This window comes from Narcine bancroftii, chromosome 6 (assembly GCF_036971445.1).
Source record: "Narcine bancroftii isolate sNarBan1 chromosome 6, sNarBan1.hap1, whole genome shotgun sequence".
NCBI classification, from domain to species: domain Eukaryota; kingdom Metazoa; phylum Chordata; class Chondrichthyes; order Torpediniformes; family Narcinidae; genus Narcine; species Narcine bancroftii.
Genome location: NC_091474.1, coordinates 60,326,711 through 60,341,526, shown reverse-complemented (window position 1 = coordinate 60,341,526; position 14,816 = coordinate 60,326,711). Strand labels below are relative to the sequence as shown.

The following is a 14,816-nucleotide window of genomic DNA, read 5'->3' as shown; positions in this document are numbered from 1 at the left end:
GTGGAAAAAAGTAAATATGTAAACACAAAAATAGTTTACCAAGCGGAATTATGGCCAGCTGCCCGTTCACAGTAGGAGGCCATGTAAGGGATTTGCTTCAGAAAAGACAAGGCATTTTCTTCTACTGATAGTTGTATAACAAAACTTTATCAAACAATATGACATGCATTCCTTGTTATATAAACAACAACCCTTTCTCTCTCTCTCTCTCTCTCTCTCTCTCTCTCTCTACAACACAATGACAATTCCTTAGCCTAGAGAAAAGCTTCCACTTATGATATGGAATTCAATGGGTGGGGGGTTAACATGGAAAACAGAGAAACAGAGTGGCTCTCCATAACACAGAGGTGCAGTGTATAAGGAACTGCAGCAATCTATTTAGTTTAATGAAGAATTCATTTTGGCTGATCCACATCTTGACTATCTACATGGCTTTCTATCCTTCCTGAACTAAACTTTACCATCCTTGGTCTAGGAATCTTCAGTGGGACCACAACACCTTTTTGTGGAAAAGGATTGTTGATTTCCACGTCCTCCATGTGAAGGAGTGTTTCCTCAGATTTAGACTCAACTAATAGAGGAATTGTTTTTTCTCTGTCAATCCTTTTACAATGCTAAACCATCCAAACACAAGACTGCCAATTAAATTGTTCATACTTAAGATGAGTACAAGCAAAGATTATGTAACCCACCCTCATTCTGCGTCAATTTTAGATTAAAACTGGTCTACTCTACTGAGAATCACTCAGAAAATATTTCACTCAGCTAAATCAGCAGCGCTGTCAAATTAGACAGATTGTGAGAGGGAATACATACCACAGAATTCCTTAGTTTTTCAGGAAGAACATCCTTGTACTTAGTCAGAGGATGCTCCGGATCCTGGACTTCCATTTCATTGGTCAATTTAGAGCGAATAAGAGATCTGCAATGAAAGCAAAACATCCTATTACACAGCAACATGACAGTGCAATTCTGTTTATATCATTCATTATATATTTTCAGCAACATCTGCAAACTTTTGCTCCTTTTCCCTTATTGCTTTTACTATATTAAAAAAAAAACACTATTTATTTTGTTCATCAAACCCCAAGCTCCTGGGCTCAATGCCCTATGTGTGAAGAAACATCTCCTTATTTACCTTTGAATGGCACAGCTCAAAATTATGGTTGGGTGTTCTTGTTTTGGATTCCCTGGTCTGCAGTAATGCTTTCCCACTATCAAATTCCTTATAATTTGACATACATTACCTCTCCATGCACCTCTCCTGTGCCTTGGTTTAGATTGTCCCATTAATATTCACTGCTTTTAGTTCCCTTTCACATCTACTTACTCCACTAATTTACCAGCTTACACTTCAGATAAACATCCATGAATTCAGACATTTAAAATTTACTTTTTGAAATGAAAAAAATATTGTGTTGCATTCCAAGCAGACACAAGAGTGACTTAAACAGTGGATCAGAAGGTTCCCAAGAGAATCTCAAGGAAAATGAGACAGGACAGCTAAGGTTTGGAAGAACAAGATGGCATCTGTGAGTTATGCATAGATTTGATACTTTCTGAATACAGGTGAGAGAGCCTTGGCATTATTCAAGGACACTTGCCATAATACCACAGTGGTTTAAACTGGACCAGTGACCAGATAACTTGAGTGATCAAATGGAAAGTAATGTCCCAGATGAGACCATTTATCTCTCCAACTTTGTCCTTGCTCAGTACATATATTGGAGTCCATTTCTCAAACAGTGGTTAGTTAGGATTACAGTATTCCAAAGACCTCCATTATAAATCCTTGTAGTTTGAGCACCCTATAAATACACTGGGCAATGAAGATTTTGCTTCCTGAACACTTTTGGGTGTATTTTATAGATTTTGGGCTGCTGATCACAAAAATCACCTTAAAACTTTCCTAGCGCGTACCATTTTTTATAACTTATTTTTGTGATTTCCTGTCATATTTTAAGTCCACTTCAAGCAGACAAAACCATGAAGTGCAACGTGCATTGAGAATTCATTCTCTGCATTTGCACTTGGACGTCTTCCCTGCTGATCTTGGTGCAGTCAGTGATTAACATGGTGAAATGTTTCACCAGGACATTGCGACCATGGAAAAGTGGTATCAGGGCAACTGGAATCCATCAATTCTGGCCAACTATTGTTGGACATTGACATGAGAAGCATCAGATGCTGAGTACAAATGAAAATCAGCAGTAAAACATTTTTATGTAAGTTGAACAATGTGATTAAACATAGTAAATTCAATCAAAGTTAATTTAATGTTTATCCAACTTCCTACTTGATATGGTAAATCTGAAATTATCTTTGTGTTCACCTTGAAGTTGTCTATCATAATCCCCAATTATTTTTCAGGAAGCAAACCTTCTGAAAATAATTATTGTCCAATTATATTAATCTGAGATCAGCACCATGGGTGTCAAGGTTCTGCAATGGAATGCAATTCCAAGATTAATAAAGAGAAAATTCACACCTATGACCTTGACACAAAACTGTTCATCTACCAAAAACCGCTTGGCCATTTTAGACTTGCAAGGCGAAAAACGTTGACATTTATTTTCAAAGAAGTGGCAACAAGGCACTTCAAAACTATTAAAAGGACTTTACAGACTCAATATGGATTTACAGTCAGACAATTATGTTTGAAAAACCTGTAAGAGAATTTAGTAATCAGGAGAATCGAAAAGGATGAGCAAGGTAATATGATGTACTTGGACTTTCTAAAGACCTTTTATAGGGTGCCACCTAAAAGATTACAAAACAAAATTTAATATTGGAGATGACGTATGTATAGGTTGAAGATGAGTTAATGTAATGGTTAGAAAACAAAGTACTAGATCTTGTAATGGAAAATTAATCTGGCCAGGTGATTCATTTCAGTGGGAGAGCATTTTTGGAAAAGACATAATGATTCCTTAAGTTTCAAGATAGTTAAACCTCCAGTTTAAATTCCATATGAAATAATTTGGAGAATCAAGAACCAAGAATAGGATAGGCCTGGACTTAATATGAAAATACAAAATTATGATATTTTTAGGTAGGAGCTACAGGAATTAATTGGGAATTAATAGGGCAGGTCTATCTGTCACATGGAGTAAAACACAAAAGTTGGCAGATGCTGCGATTGTAGAAAAAACTCAAAAATGCTAGAGGAACTCAGCTGGTCACGCAGCATCCATTGGAGGTAAAGATGTACAACCTCTAGAAAAGATTTATTATTCTGTTATTAACAGACATAGGGTTTCATAACCTATGGGGACCTTTCTTGAGCTATTTTCAGAACCTCTAGTTTTATTATAAAACCTGTCTTCCAATACTTTATTATATTACTCCAGGCATAAGGCATACTTTAATTATAGAATTTCAACTTTGTAATAGGCTCAAGAGAAGGGGGAGAAAATGAAAATATAATATTCAGAATAAAATTGTAAGATGTTTTGTAATTTTATTGATGTTCTCGATAAATTAGATAATCCTGTTGATTTCTTTATAACTGACATCTTTGTTGTGTATTTTACAAATTTCCTGTATATATCTGTTTACTTATGAAAAATTTAAAATGTAATAAAAATATTTAGAAAGAAGAAAAAAGATATATATCCAACATTTTGGGCCTGAGCCCTTCTTCAAAAATCTCACTTCTGTCCTCTACACTAAACTGTTCATCTATACTATGAAGGAGTCAGGTTTGAAATGTTGGTTTTATATATAGCTTTTCCTTCTCTGGACATTGCGTGACCTGCTGAGTTCCTCCGGCCTTTTTGGTGTTTTAAATGACACGTGGGATTGTTTAAAAACCAGCTATTTAGAGTTTACCACTGGCATGTTGCCAGTGAGGAAGAAGAATTGGAATGGCAAGGTAAGAGGACCTTGGGTGATGAGAAAGGTAATGAATCTGGTCAAACAGTAAAGAAAAAGGAAAAGTATGGAACATGTATGAAGTGAAAATGAGACAAGGGACTGCAAGAATATAAGAATTGCAGGAGAGAGCTCAAGCAGGAATTAGGAAGGCCAAAACAGGTCATGAAATACCCTTGGCAAGCAAATGTACTTTATTGGTACTTTGCATCAGTATTCACCAAGGAAAAGATCATGGAGGAAAGAGATAGGAGCATAGTGTGATGAAAGTTAATGGTGCTGGGTCTTCCAAAGAACATTAAGATAAATAGGTTTCTAGGACCTAATGGGATAATATCCCAGGTTATTGAAAGAGACAAATGAGGAGATTGCAGGGATCTCAATAGATGAGTTCCTGGAGAATTGGAGAATAGCCAATGTTATACCTTTTTCAGGAAGAGAAATAGAGATAATAAAGATAATGGAGATAGGTTGCATCTGGAATATTGTGCGCAAGTTTTGTCTCCCACTTAAAGAAGCTAATATTCACAAAAGAGGGTGTGAAATGGAGGATACTAGAGCAACCCCATTAGAGGAGAAATTAAGCAGACTGGGCTTGAGTTCTAATTTGGGGTCATCTCATTTGGTCTAAAAAATTCTTAGGAGGTTTGGCAGATGCAGATTTGATATTTAATTTGACTGTGGTTTCTAGAACCAGTAGTCATGGTCTTAAAATTAGATGTTCAGGATTAAGAGGAGAATAAACCTTTCTCAAAGAAGGTGCTGAATCCATGGAAATCTCTGCTTCAAAGGGCCATGGAGGTCAGATCAGTATATTCAAGAGAGGAATCTAAAGACTTTTAGATATTAAAGAAATCACAAAATAAGGGATTATAGAGGAAAATGATACTGAGATAAAAGATCAGCCATGATCATATTGAAGTGTGGAACTGATGCAAGGGGCTAAATGGCCCGACTTCGCTTAATTTTCTTGAGATATTACTTTCTTTTAAGTCCAAAATATTTCAGTGGCATCTTGAAGACCAGAATCATCATGTTGAAAGGCATATTTATTATTTTTTGGATATTTACGCTATCTCCAACTTCAAAATAAAGTACTTAGTCAAGCGGTGTCCTTCAGACTTCTTTGATTTCTGTCTTCAACGCCACAAAACCAAGCTTCACTCCAGATTAACCGCCTTCATTTTTTCAGTTTACTTTTCAGTAAAAATTAACAGTATTATACCCCTCAATGGCATCTGAAAAATTATTCTGATGCACTTAATTACTACATTAAAATAACAAGATACATTTGAGCTCATCAGGAATCTGTGAGGTTAGAAAGCACATACACATGTGGAAAGTGCACCAATTGGTGCAGTGCCAGAAGACTGGAGGATAGTTAATGTGCCGTTATTGAAAAAGGGCAACAAGGACAAGCCAGGGAACTGCATACCAGTGAACATGGCGTGAGTAGTGGGAAAGTAGCCAAAGGGGTACTGAGGGATGGGATCTACCAGCATTTAGATTGGAAGGGACTGCTTAGAAGTAGTCGTCAGCGAGGTTTTGTGAATGAGAAATCATGTCTCAAAATTGATGGAATTTTTTTGAAGAGGATTGATGAGGACAGGGAGTGGACATTATCTATATCATATATATTCAAGATGGGGCATATGCCCCACCAGTGGGCCATGGGAATATTTTGAATAGGGCGTGGGGATATTTTGGGAAATAATTAAAAAGTTGGTTTGAAAAAATAAACTTGTTATGCTGATGTGGAAGCTGTGACTTGGCAACACTGTCAGGACAACACAATTGTGGTAACTTCCAAGTAAAATCACTTTATACTTTTTATTTTCATAACATATTTTTGTTCTTCTGATGTTTCTCTGATGTTTCTCTTATTTTAACTGTTGTTATTCTTGGTTAATATTATAATTATATTTTTTCTGACCATTCTTATCATCATCCATTCCAAATTATCTCATTGGCAATGAGGATTCCAAATGATCTCAACAATCATGTCTCCGTCCATACCCCTTTACATTTTCAGTTCAGTAGTGAGTGAGACCTGTATCTGTATGTATCTTTGTGCACTAGCGTATTGATTGGGGGGGGGGGCAGGGGGGTGTCCTCCCCAGTTGCCAGCCTGAAGGGAATGCCAAAATTGGAAAAAAATAGGGATCTCAGAAAGTAAAGCACGAGGCTAGTGCAGTTTTGATGCGAGAAAAAAAAACTTCAGAAACCATGCTAGAGTTTTTCATGTTTTTTAGGGTCAGTATTCTTCCTTTGATTTGATCATTACTTTTATTACATATTTCATTTCTAAGACATATAAAATATTGATTAATCTGTTTCAGGGAGCTCGCGCTGTGGTATATTCAAAATGAGGAGAGCAAGCAAGTAAAAGGTTCGTCAATATTGAGTGGAGTTCTTGAAGTTTGGGTTTATACCTGCTGTAAATAATGTTCACCTTTTTGCCTATTATGCCAACAGAATTTGACAAATGAATCAATAAAAGCAGGCTGTCTTGAAGCTCATTTGAGGGTAAAACATCCTAACCTTGTCAATTCAAAATTGGAATATTTTAAATCACCAAAAGAGAAGTTTCAAGATAGATCAAAAATCACTTCATCATTTGCTGCACAAACTACAGCCCTGAATCATACTCTTGAAGCTAGCTATGAAATTTCTCTGCTGATGGCAAAATGTGGGAAGAATCATACAATTGGGAAGGAACTGGTTAAACCCGCAATATTGTTGTTTCTCAAAACACTTCTGCAAAAAGATTACAAAGATGTCCGAGCAATGCCATTGATTAATAGTACTGTCTTCCACAGAATAGATAACATAGGTCAAGATGTTGAAAAACAGCTTATTGAGAAGTTGAAATTACAAAGTTCTCAATACAACTGGATGAATCTACTGTACAGGACAGTGAGGCTCTGTTATTGGCATATGTGAGATATATTGATCAGGAAGAGTTTCAAGAAGAGATATTTTGTGAATCATTGGAAACAACCACTACTGCATTTGATATCTACAGCAAGCTCAAAAATTATTTTGATGAAAATGAAATACCAAAAAGAAACATTGTATCTTGTGCTGCAGATGGTGCACCTGCTATGATGGATAAAAAAAGGATATTTAAAATTAACGAAGGATGAAAATCTTGGTTGTGCATTCTGTTATCCACTGAGAAAACAGTTGTCAAGAAAATTTCCCTTGGTCTACACAAGATACTGCATTCTGTGATCAAGTGTATCAATGCCATCAAAGCTAATGCCAAATGTGAATGCCTGTTTAAGCAGTTTTGTGTCGATAAAAAATGCAGAACATGAGAGATTATTGCTTCACACTGAAGTAAGGTGGTTGTCAAATGGAAACTGCTTCAAAAAATTTATGGAACTCTTTGATAGCCTCAGCAATTTTTTGAAGGACAAACCTGAAATAAAGCTCTTTCTAATAATAGATGGCAAAGCTTATGTGAATTACTTGATGGACATTTTTGAGAAACTAAGTACATTAAACAAGCAACTCCAAGTAACAAATATGACTCTCGTTGATGCAAAAACAAAGATATTTGGATTCATGACACTTCTAGAATTATGCCAAAGGAATATTTCTGCAAGAAATTTCAGTGAATTCTATTGGTTGAATAAGTGTGAGGTAACTAATGCTGCTACAAACTTCATTGTTGACCATTTGAAAATGATGGTAACCGACTTCAATGATAAGATTTTGTGATTTAAAGGCAATGGATTTTCCCTCTTGGTTAACTCAGCCATGGTTGGTGGACTTATCAGAAGTTCCAGTGCAATACCAAGAGGAGTTATCTGAGTTGCAACATGATGAATCTGTGAAAACTCCATTCAAAGTGAAAGGAACCATGATGTGGCTGTCTAACAAGATCAAAAAGAAATACCCAAACTCAACTGCTTTAGCAAGGGAACTATTGATACATTTTCCATCGTTTTATTTGGTAGAATGTGGCTTTAGTGCTGTAGTGATTTGCTACAAGCTAAGAGAAACTGACTTGAAATTACAAAACATGGAGATTTAAGGTTGAAACTAAGAAATTTAGTCCCTCGAATCAAAAAAATCTGCAGCCAAAGTCCAGGGCAAGGTTCCCACTAAAGTGACGATAATTGTTGAATGTGTGTTTGAGATAGTTGACATATTGAAGTATTAGTTGAATATGAAATATGTGTTCCAGTGTATTCCTGACTTTAATTGTATTGAAATACACTTGCAGTAAATGATTTAATTAAAACTTCTTTTGAATATTTATTTTTTTCCCTAATTGTGGGGCATATGTTTTTTTGAAAAATTAAAGTGGGGCCTAGGGCAAAAAAGGTTGAGGCCCACTGATCTATATGCACTTGAGAAAGGCTTCCAAATTGGTCCCACATGCCAAGATGGTCTGGAAGGATAAATCACATGAAATTCAAGGAGAGCTAGCCAATTGGATTTAAAACTTACGCTGTGGATAGAAACATAGTAATGGAGAGTTGCTTTTCTGATTGGAGGCCTGTGACAGTGGTGTGACACTGGGAACCGTGCTGGGTCCACTGTTGTTTGTTATCTATAGTAATGATTTGGATGGCAATGTAGTTAATATGATTAATAAATCTGCAGATAACACCAAAATTGATGGTAGAGTGGACAGAGGGGAAGGATATCCAAGTTTATAACAGGATCTATATCATTTGGGATGGTGGGCCAAAGAGTGGAAAATGGAATTTAATTCTGAATGTGAGGTGCTGTAGGATTTGCACAGGACCCTGGAGAGTTTTGTACAACAGAGAAATCCAGGATAAAGGGATTAATTCCATGAAAGTGGAAAATGAGATGGACAATGTGGTAAGAAAAGCATGTGCCCTTCAGTAGGCAACTATTAGAACACAAAAGTTTGGACCTCTTGATACAGTTGTACAAGGTATTGGAGAGACCACACTTGGAGTACTGTATGTAGTTCTGGTCGCCGAGCACCAGGAAGGATATCAGTAAGTGAGAAGGGGTGAAGAAGAGATTCACCAGGATGTTGACAGGACTTCAGGCTTGAGTTGTGAAGAGGTTGGGCAGGTTGGATCTATATTCTTAGAACTGAGGGGTGAGCTTGTAGAGTTTTTATACAGCTAAAGCTATAGGTTTAAAGTAGAATGGGAGAAATTTAAGAGGGACCTGAGGGGCAACTTTTTCAGTCAAGGTTTATTCCATTTCTGGAATGAAGCAGGTGCAATTACAATGTTTAAAAGACAATTAGACAGATATTTGGATAGTAAGGGCTTAGGATATGGACCAAATGCAGGTAAATGTAACTAACCCAGAATGTCAACTTGCTGTATGACTCTATGACTCCATGAGATGGTTCTACTTTGACTCTTCAATCAGCAATAACCATGAGATTTTGAATTAAAATGACTTACACCAATACTGCTGGCTCACTGCTTTGTCTGCTGAGATGATAGGAGCAAGCAACCAGCAGTCCACAGTAAGCAGAAAATAGGGTTGGAATATGCTGAGCATCCCATGGTCCCTGCAACATAAAGAGAAATAAATCAACCTCACTTGTTCAATTCAAAATTCCAACAGTCATTTTTCAATTTCTTTTTGAAGCTTTGATAAAATATGCTTTGCCAATTAGAAAGTTTCAAGGACTTTAGTCCGTTTTAGTTTCAAATAATTTAAAGCTTATAGATGGCTATAAATAGTTAAAGTTCCGAATATTTTCACCATGGATAGATCATTCCAGGTTAGTGGTCTGGAGAGGGATTAGGTGATATATTTAAATTCTCTGTGGGCAGGAACAGACAGAATATGTGTCAATTGTTTTCTCTAAGAGATGCAATTTGATGGCACCTAGTTGGAAGGGTTCTGACTCTTCAGTTTTTAAGAAGGAGCTCGTCAGGTTTCTGATTGGGCAATAACTGGATCTAGGTGCATATGTAAGATTTTAAATTCCAGCATTTTTGAAAGTCTTGTTGATCACACTCTTACATCAAACATGAAACAGTAACAGGCCTGTGCCTGGTACCAAATTAAACTACAGAGCAGTGAACAATGGAGGTCGACCATCAAACAGTGCATATGCACACATCCTTTAAGGACCTAACAATTATGTATATGTTCCTCTGTTGCTCTCCTCTTATCCATTCACACTTCTGAACATTATAGATCAAACACAAATAGCATCTCTTCTATAAGACTGGTTCCAATAGTTTGAAGAGATCAATGTTGATTGGCTTTCACTATTAATTTTCTTTAAAAGCCAGATTAATGTAAATGGAGGTTGATGGACAGTGCAAACTCTATGTGCTAAAAAGTCTGTTTCTGTGCTGAAGCCGAGAACCCTGCCAGCATACTACATGGCCATCAGAAAAGATGCATTTGATCATAATTCTCTGAACATAATGGTTAGAGACAGTTTTCAGGAACAAATTGGTCCTTTCCTAATTGTCAGCAGTTTGCCAGATTAAACATTTACCTCAAATGGAAACCTCTCTTTCCAATGAGACCCCAAAATGCCACATACCCACCAGATGCTTTCATAATTGTCAATACCAATTTAACTATCAGGTTTGCTCTTACTGATCTAGTCTCTTTAACAAAAAAGAAGCATACAATAATAGAATCTGTTGCCTTTATCTATAACCTCTAAAATTCTCAGAGACATCCTGACTGCTCTTTCATTTTGAGCAGTCAAGGGCCAGAGACTCCCAAGCTGTTGGAAACATTTGGAAGTTGTTGATCAGCAAACTCCAAGACCTGGGATTTCACACCCCACTGTGTAATTGGATCATGGATTTTCTCACCTCCAGACCACAGTGAAGAGTGGTAAGAATTCTTTTCCACAATCTCCATCAGTTCCAGAGCACCACAGGGCTGCATTCTTAGCCCCCTGCTCTACTCACTTTACACCTACAACCGTGTGGCTCAATATGACAACAACACCATCTACAAATTTGCCGACGATACCATGGTAGTGGGTTATATAAAGGAAGGGGATGAGTCAGCATGGAGCAGGGAGATTGAAAACATTTTTTTGAATATTTTGAGAATTTTCAATCAACATGGAGTAAAAACAAAATAATTAAAAAGAAAAAACATCAATATCAATAATATTAACAAAATAATTCAAATATCGATCCCGCATGTCAATATTGAAGAATGTGAGAAAAAAAGAGTCAACATGTGATACAATTATTATAAAGAAAGAAAAATTACAATAATACAACAAAAATGCAAATTCAATGTCCATGTTGAATGAAAGGGAGAAAAAAGTTGTAGAAAGATAAAACCCTCCCATCCCCCACAAAACAAGAAGAAAGAAAAGAAAAAGTAAGAAGAGAAATAATAAGAAAAAGCAAAGATTGGCTTCACCTTGGATAAACCCCACTCCCATCAAGGGACAAATAACCCGACTTATCTAGGGTCCTCAGCACTGTGAGCACCAGGGGGAAGAGACAGGAGGGGGGTGAAATCATTAAAGATTTACTCCAATGTACTTTAGGTATGAATTCCATATTCTTTAAAATCCATCATACCTGTTTCTGAGGTTATAGGCGATCTTCTCCAGGGGAACAAAATTATGCATTTCTATCTTCCAGCGGGCTAAACCTAGTGGGAATCAGATTTCCAAGCAACTGCTAGGCATTTCCTGGCCCCCACTAAACCGAGTTTAATGAATTTTAATTTATCTTTTGACAGCCTCATTTTAGGTCTTATGTCTTCTAAGTTCCCCAATAAAAATAATTCAGGTACCTAAGTGTATTGAATTCCCGTAATTTTTTCCAGATTACCCAAATCTTCCCAGAAAGGCTTTTGGACATGATCAGATTGAATGCAAGAAAGTACCTATTTCTTGACCACTTCGAAAACATTGGTCTGATATTTCCAATTTGAATTTATGTAACTTTTGTGGAGTGAGGTATAGTTGATGCAAGAAGTTATATTACACCAGCCAATACCTTACATTGATCGTGTTAATCATTCTGTCCTGACATAAGTCGGACCAGCAAAATGGATCATTTTCTATACCCAAATCTGATTCCCACCTTTGTTTTGATTTATCAAGCCCTTGTTTAGGGGTTCCTGCCTGAAGTAAGGAACACATTTTTGAAATAATTTTTTTATGCTCCCCTTACGAACCAGAGTCTCTATTTTGCTACACTGCAGTAAGGTTAGAGCTGGACCCAATTTGTCCCTTAAATAAGATCTTAACTGAAGATAGCAGAAAAAAGATGCACTTAAAACTCCATATTTATTCCTATTTGCTCAAATGTCATAAATTGTCCCTGCTCATAACAATCCTCAATACACTTGACCCTGTCTGGAAACAATTGTCCAGGATTTTATTATCAATCGTTAATGGTATTAACATATTCTGAGCCAGGGGTGTTTTATGAGAAAGGACCCCCTCCCCCACCCTTGTCCCCAATTTGACTATTAATTTTATTCTATATTGTAATTATATGCTTTAGTAGGGTGTCTTCTTTAGGGCCAGATAATAATTTGGAATTCCATTTATATATAAGGTTTTCTGCTATCCTCTCACCAACCTTATGCAACTCCAATTTTACCCATGAAGACTTGTCTCCTCCATCAAAGAGGCAGGTAACAAACTTCATTTGGGTTGCCCAAAAATATTTTTTGAAATCCGGGAGCATTAATACTCCCCATTCATAATTCCAAGTTAATTTATCAATAGAGACTCTGGAAGCCTTACCTTTCCACAGAAACTTCCTGATGCATTTTTTAAGGTCTTGAAAGAATTTCATCACATTCCCACTGCCCAGATCTAGTAGACAAGGTAGTCCATTATCTCCAGCTCTTTTTCTCCTGGCTATTGAAAAGTTAGCGGAATCCATCTGTCTAGATCTAGACATAAAAGGTTTCGGGATCAATCAGGAAGAACATAAAATCAATTTATTTGCTGATGATGTTCTGATATATCTGAGAGAACCAGTTAACTCATTACAAAAATTGCAGCCTAAATTGGAAGATGTTGGGATAAAATCGGGTTTTAAAGTCAATTAGGACAAGAGCGAAGTTACAGGTGGGAATTATGAACAAATTAAGATAAATTCTAAATTTAAGTGGCCAACCAATGGAATTACAACTTGCAGAATTTATATAGGTTGAATGATCTTCCCTTACTTTGGAAAATTGAGGATGATCTTAATAAATGGGTGACCCTCCCAATAACTGGTTGGAAGGGTCAACTGTATTAAAATGAATGTGCTGCCTAGCGTACAATATATTTTTTCAAGATTTGCCTGTTCCTATACCTTGGAGATTGAAAACTTGCTGAATAGTGCAACAACAACATTGCACGCAACAATGTCATCAAAATTAAGGAGCTGATTGTTGACTTCAGGAAAGGAAAACCAGAGATATACAGTCCAGTGATCATTGGGGGATCAGAGGTAGAGAGGGTGAGAAAATTTAAGTTCTTGGGAGTCACTATCTTGAAGGATCTTTCCTCGACGCAACACACTAATGGCATTGTGAAGAAAGCACGTCAGCACCTTCACTTCCTCAGGAGTTTGCAGAGGTTTGATATGACATTAGAAACCCTGACAAATGTCTACAGAGATGTGGTAGAATGTATGCTGACTGGCTGCATCATGGTCTGATATAGAAACACCAATACCCCTGAGCATAAAGCCCTGCAAAAGGTAGTAGACATAGCCTAGGACATCTCAGGCAAAACCCTCCTCACTATTGCGCACATCTACAGGAAACACTGCTGTCGAAGAGCAGTAGCAATCATCAAAGAACCTCACCAACCAGCACATGCTCTGTTCTTGCTGCTGCCACCAGGAAAGAGGTATAGGTGCCACAAGATGCAGACCATCAGGTTCAGGAACAGCTGCTACACCTCCACCATCAGACTCCTCAAAAACAAACTCAATCAGGGAATCATTTAAGGGCTCTTACTTGGACTCTTTATTGATTTTCTTTTTCTCTCTGAATTGCACATCAGTTTGTTTACATGTTTAACGTTGTGTACAGGTTTTTTTTTGCACTACCAATTAGTGGTAATTCTGTCACCCCTGCAGGAAAAAGGAATCTCTGGGTAGTATATGATGTCATGTATGTACTCTGACAATAAATCTGAACATTAAATTTTCAAGAAAACTTTGAGAGCATGCTTCAATCAGTATACAGCATACAGTCTATTCAGATTAAACAAAGTTTAAACAACAGCGCCAACCTATTACACAATGAGGAACAGACTGTCTCAGGAATCTCGTGACAGGGAATGTGTATGGCATCACAATTCTGTGAAATTAGCTCCTCAACACTGAGGATCTTTGCCTTGGACAGAATAATGATGTTGATTCATTTATTGTTCAGTGGATTAGGATGATCTTGGCAAAGAATGTTACTGCCATCTCTTCATTGCTTTGTGTTTGTTGTAGATGGGCTCTATTTTAGAACTGCACAGGAGGGCAATACTCACGAGCTCCCTGCTGCAGCCCAGGCCACCCCCGTCATCCCTTGCCTATGCCATCCCGCCCTGCTGCCCCTTTCTCCCCACTGCGTCAGACACCACCTGCCAGGTACCCCTCCCGTTGTTCACTTACCATAGGTGACAGGCTGAACACTGGTATTTTGGAGCCCCCTTCTTGCACACACTGTAAATCTTCATGCTGCCACCTCCAGCAGTTCTCAGATACCACCTCGTGCTCATTCCAGCAACAGAGCAAAGCCAACTCTAGCCCACATGGCTTCACCCATGCAGATCATTATTATTCCCTATCATTTTTTCCGCGAGATCCCTATGCCTTTCCACGGAACCCAGTTTGGGAAATGCTGGTCTAACCAAAACCATCACTGCTCAGAGTTGAAAATAGAGCCATGCAAATAACATCACCTCCACAATATTGTTGAAAATGTACAAATAAATTAGTTCTTTCAAACTCAGAGTATAAAGGCAACCAATGTTGCACACTTTA

At 37.4% G+C, this 14,816-nt stretch overlaps 1 protein-coding gene across 1 annotated transcript in view; it reads right to left on the bottom strand.

Annotated features, from left to right (window-relative positions):
- LOC138737301 (uncharacterized) overlaps positions 1–14,816 on the bottom strand; it is a 302,978-nt gene that overhangs the window by 179,420 nt on the left and 108,742 nt on the right. Inside the window, 2 exon segments of the mRNA XM_069888055.1 lie at positions 817–922; positions 9,282–9,391. Of these exon segments, the coding sequence (XP_069744156.1) occupies positions 817–922; positions 9,282–9,391 (216 nt within the window).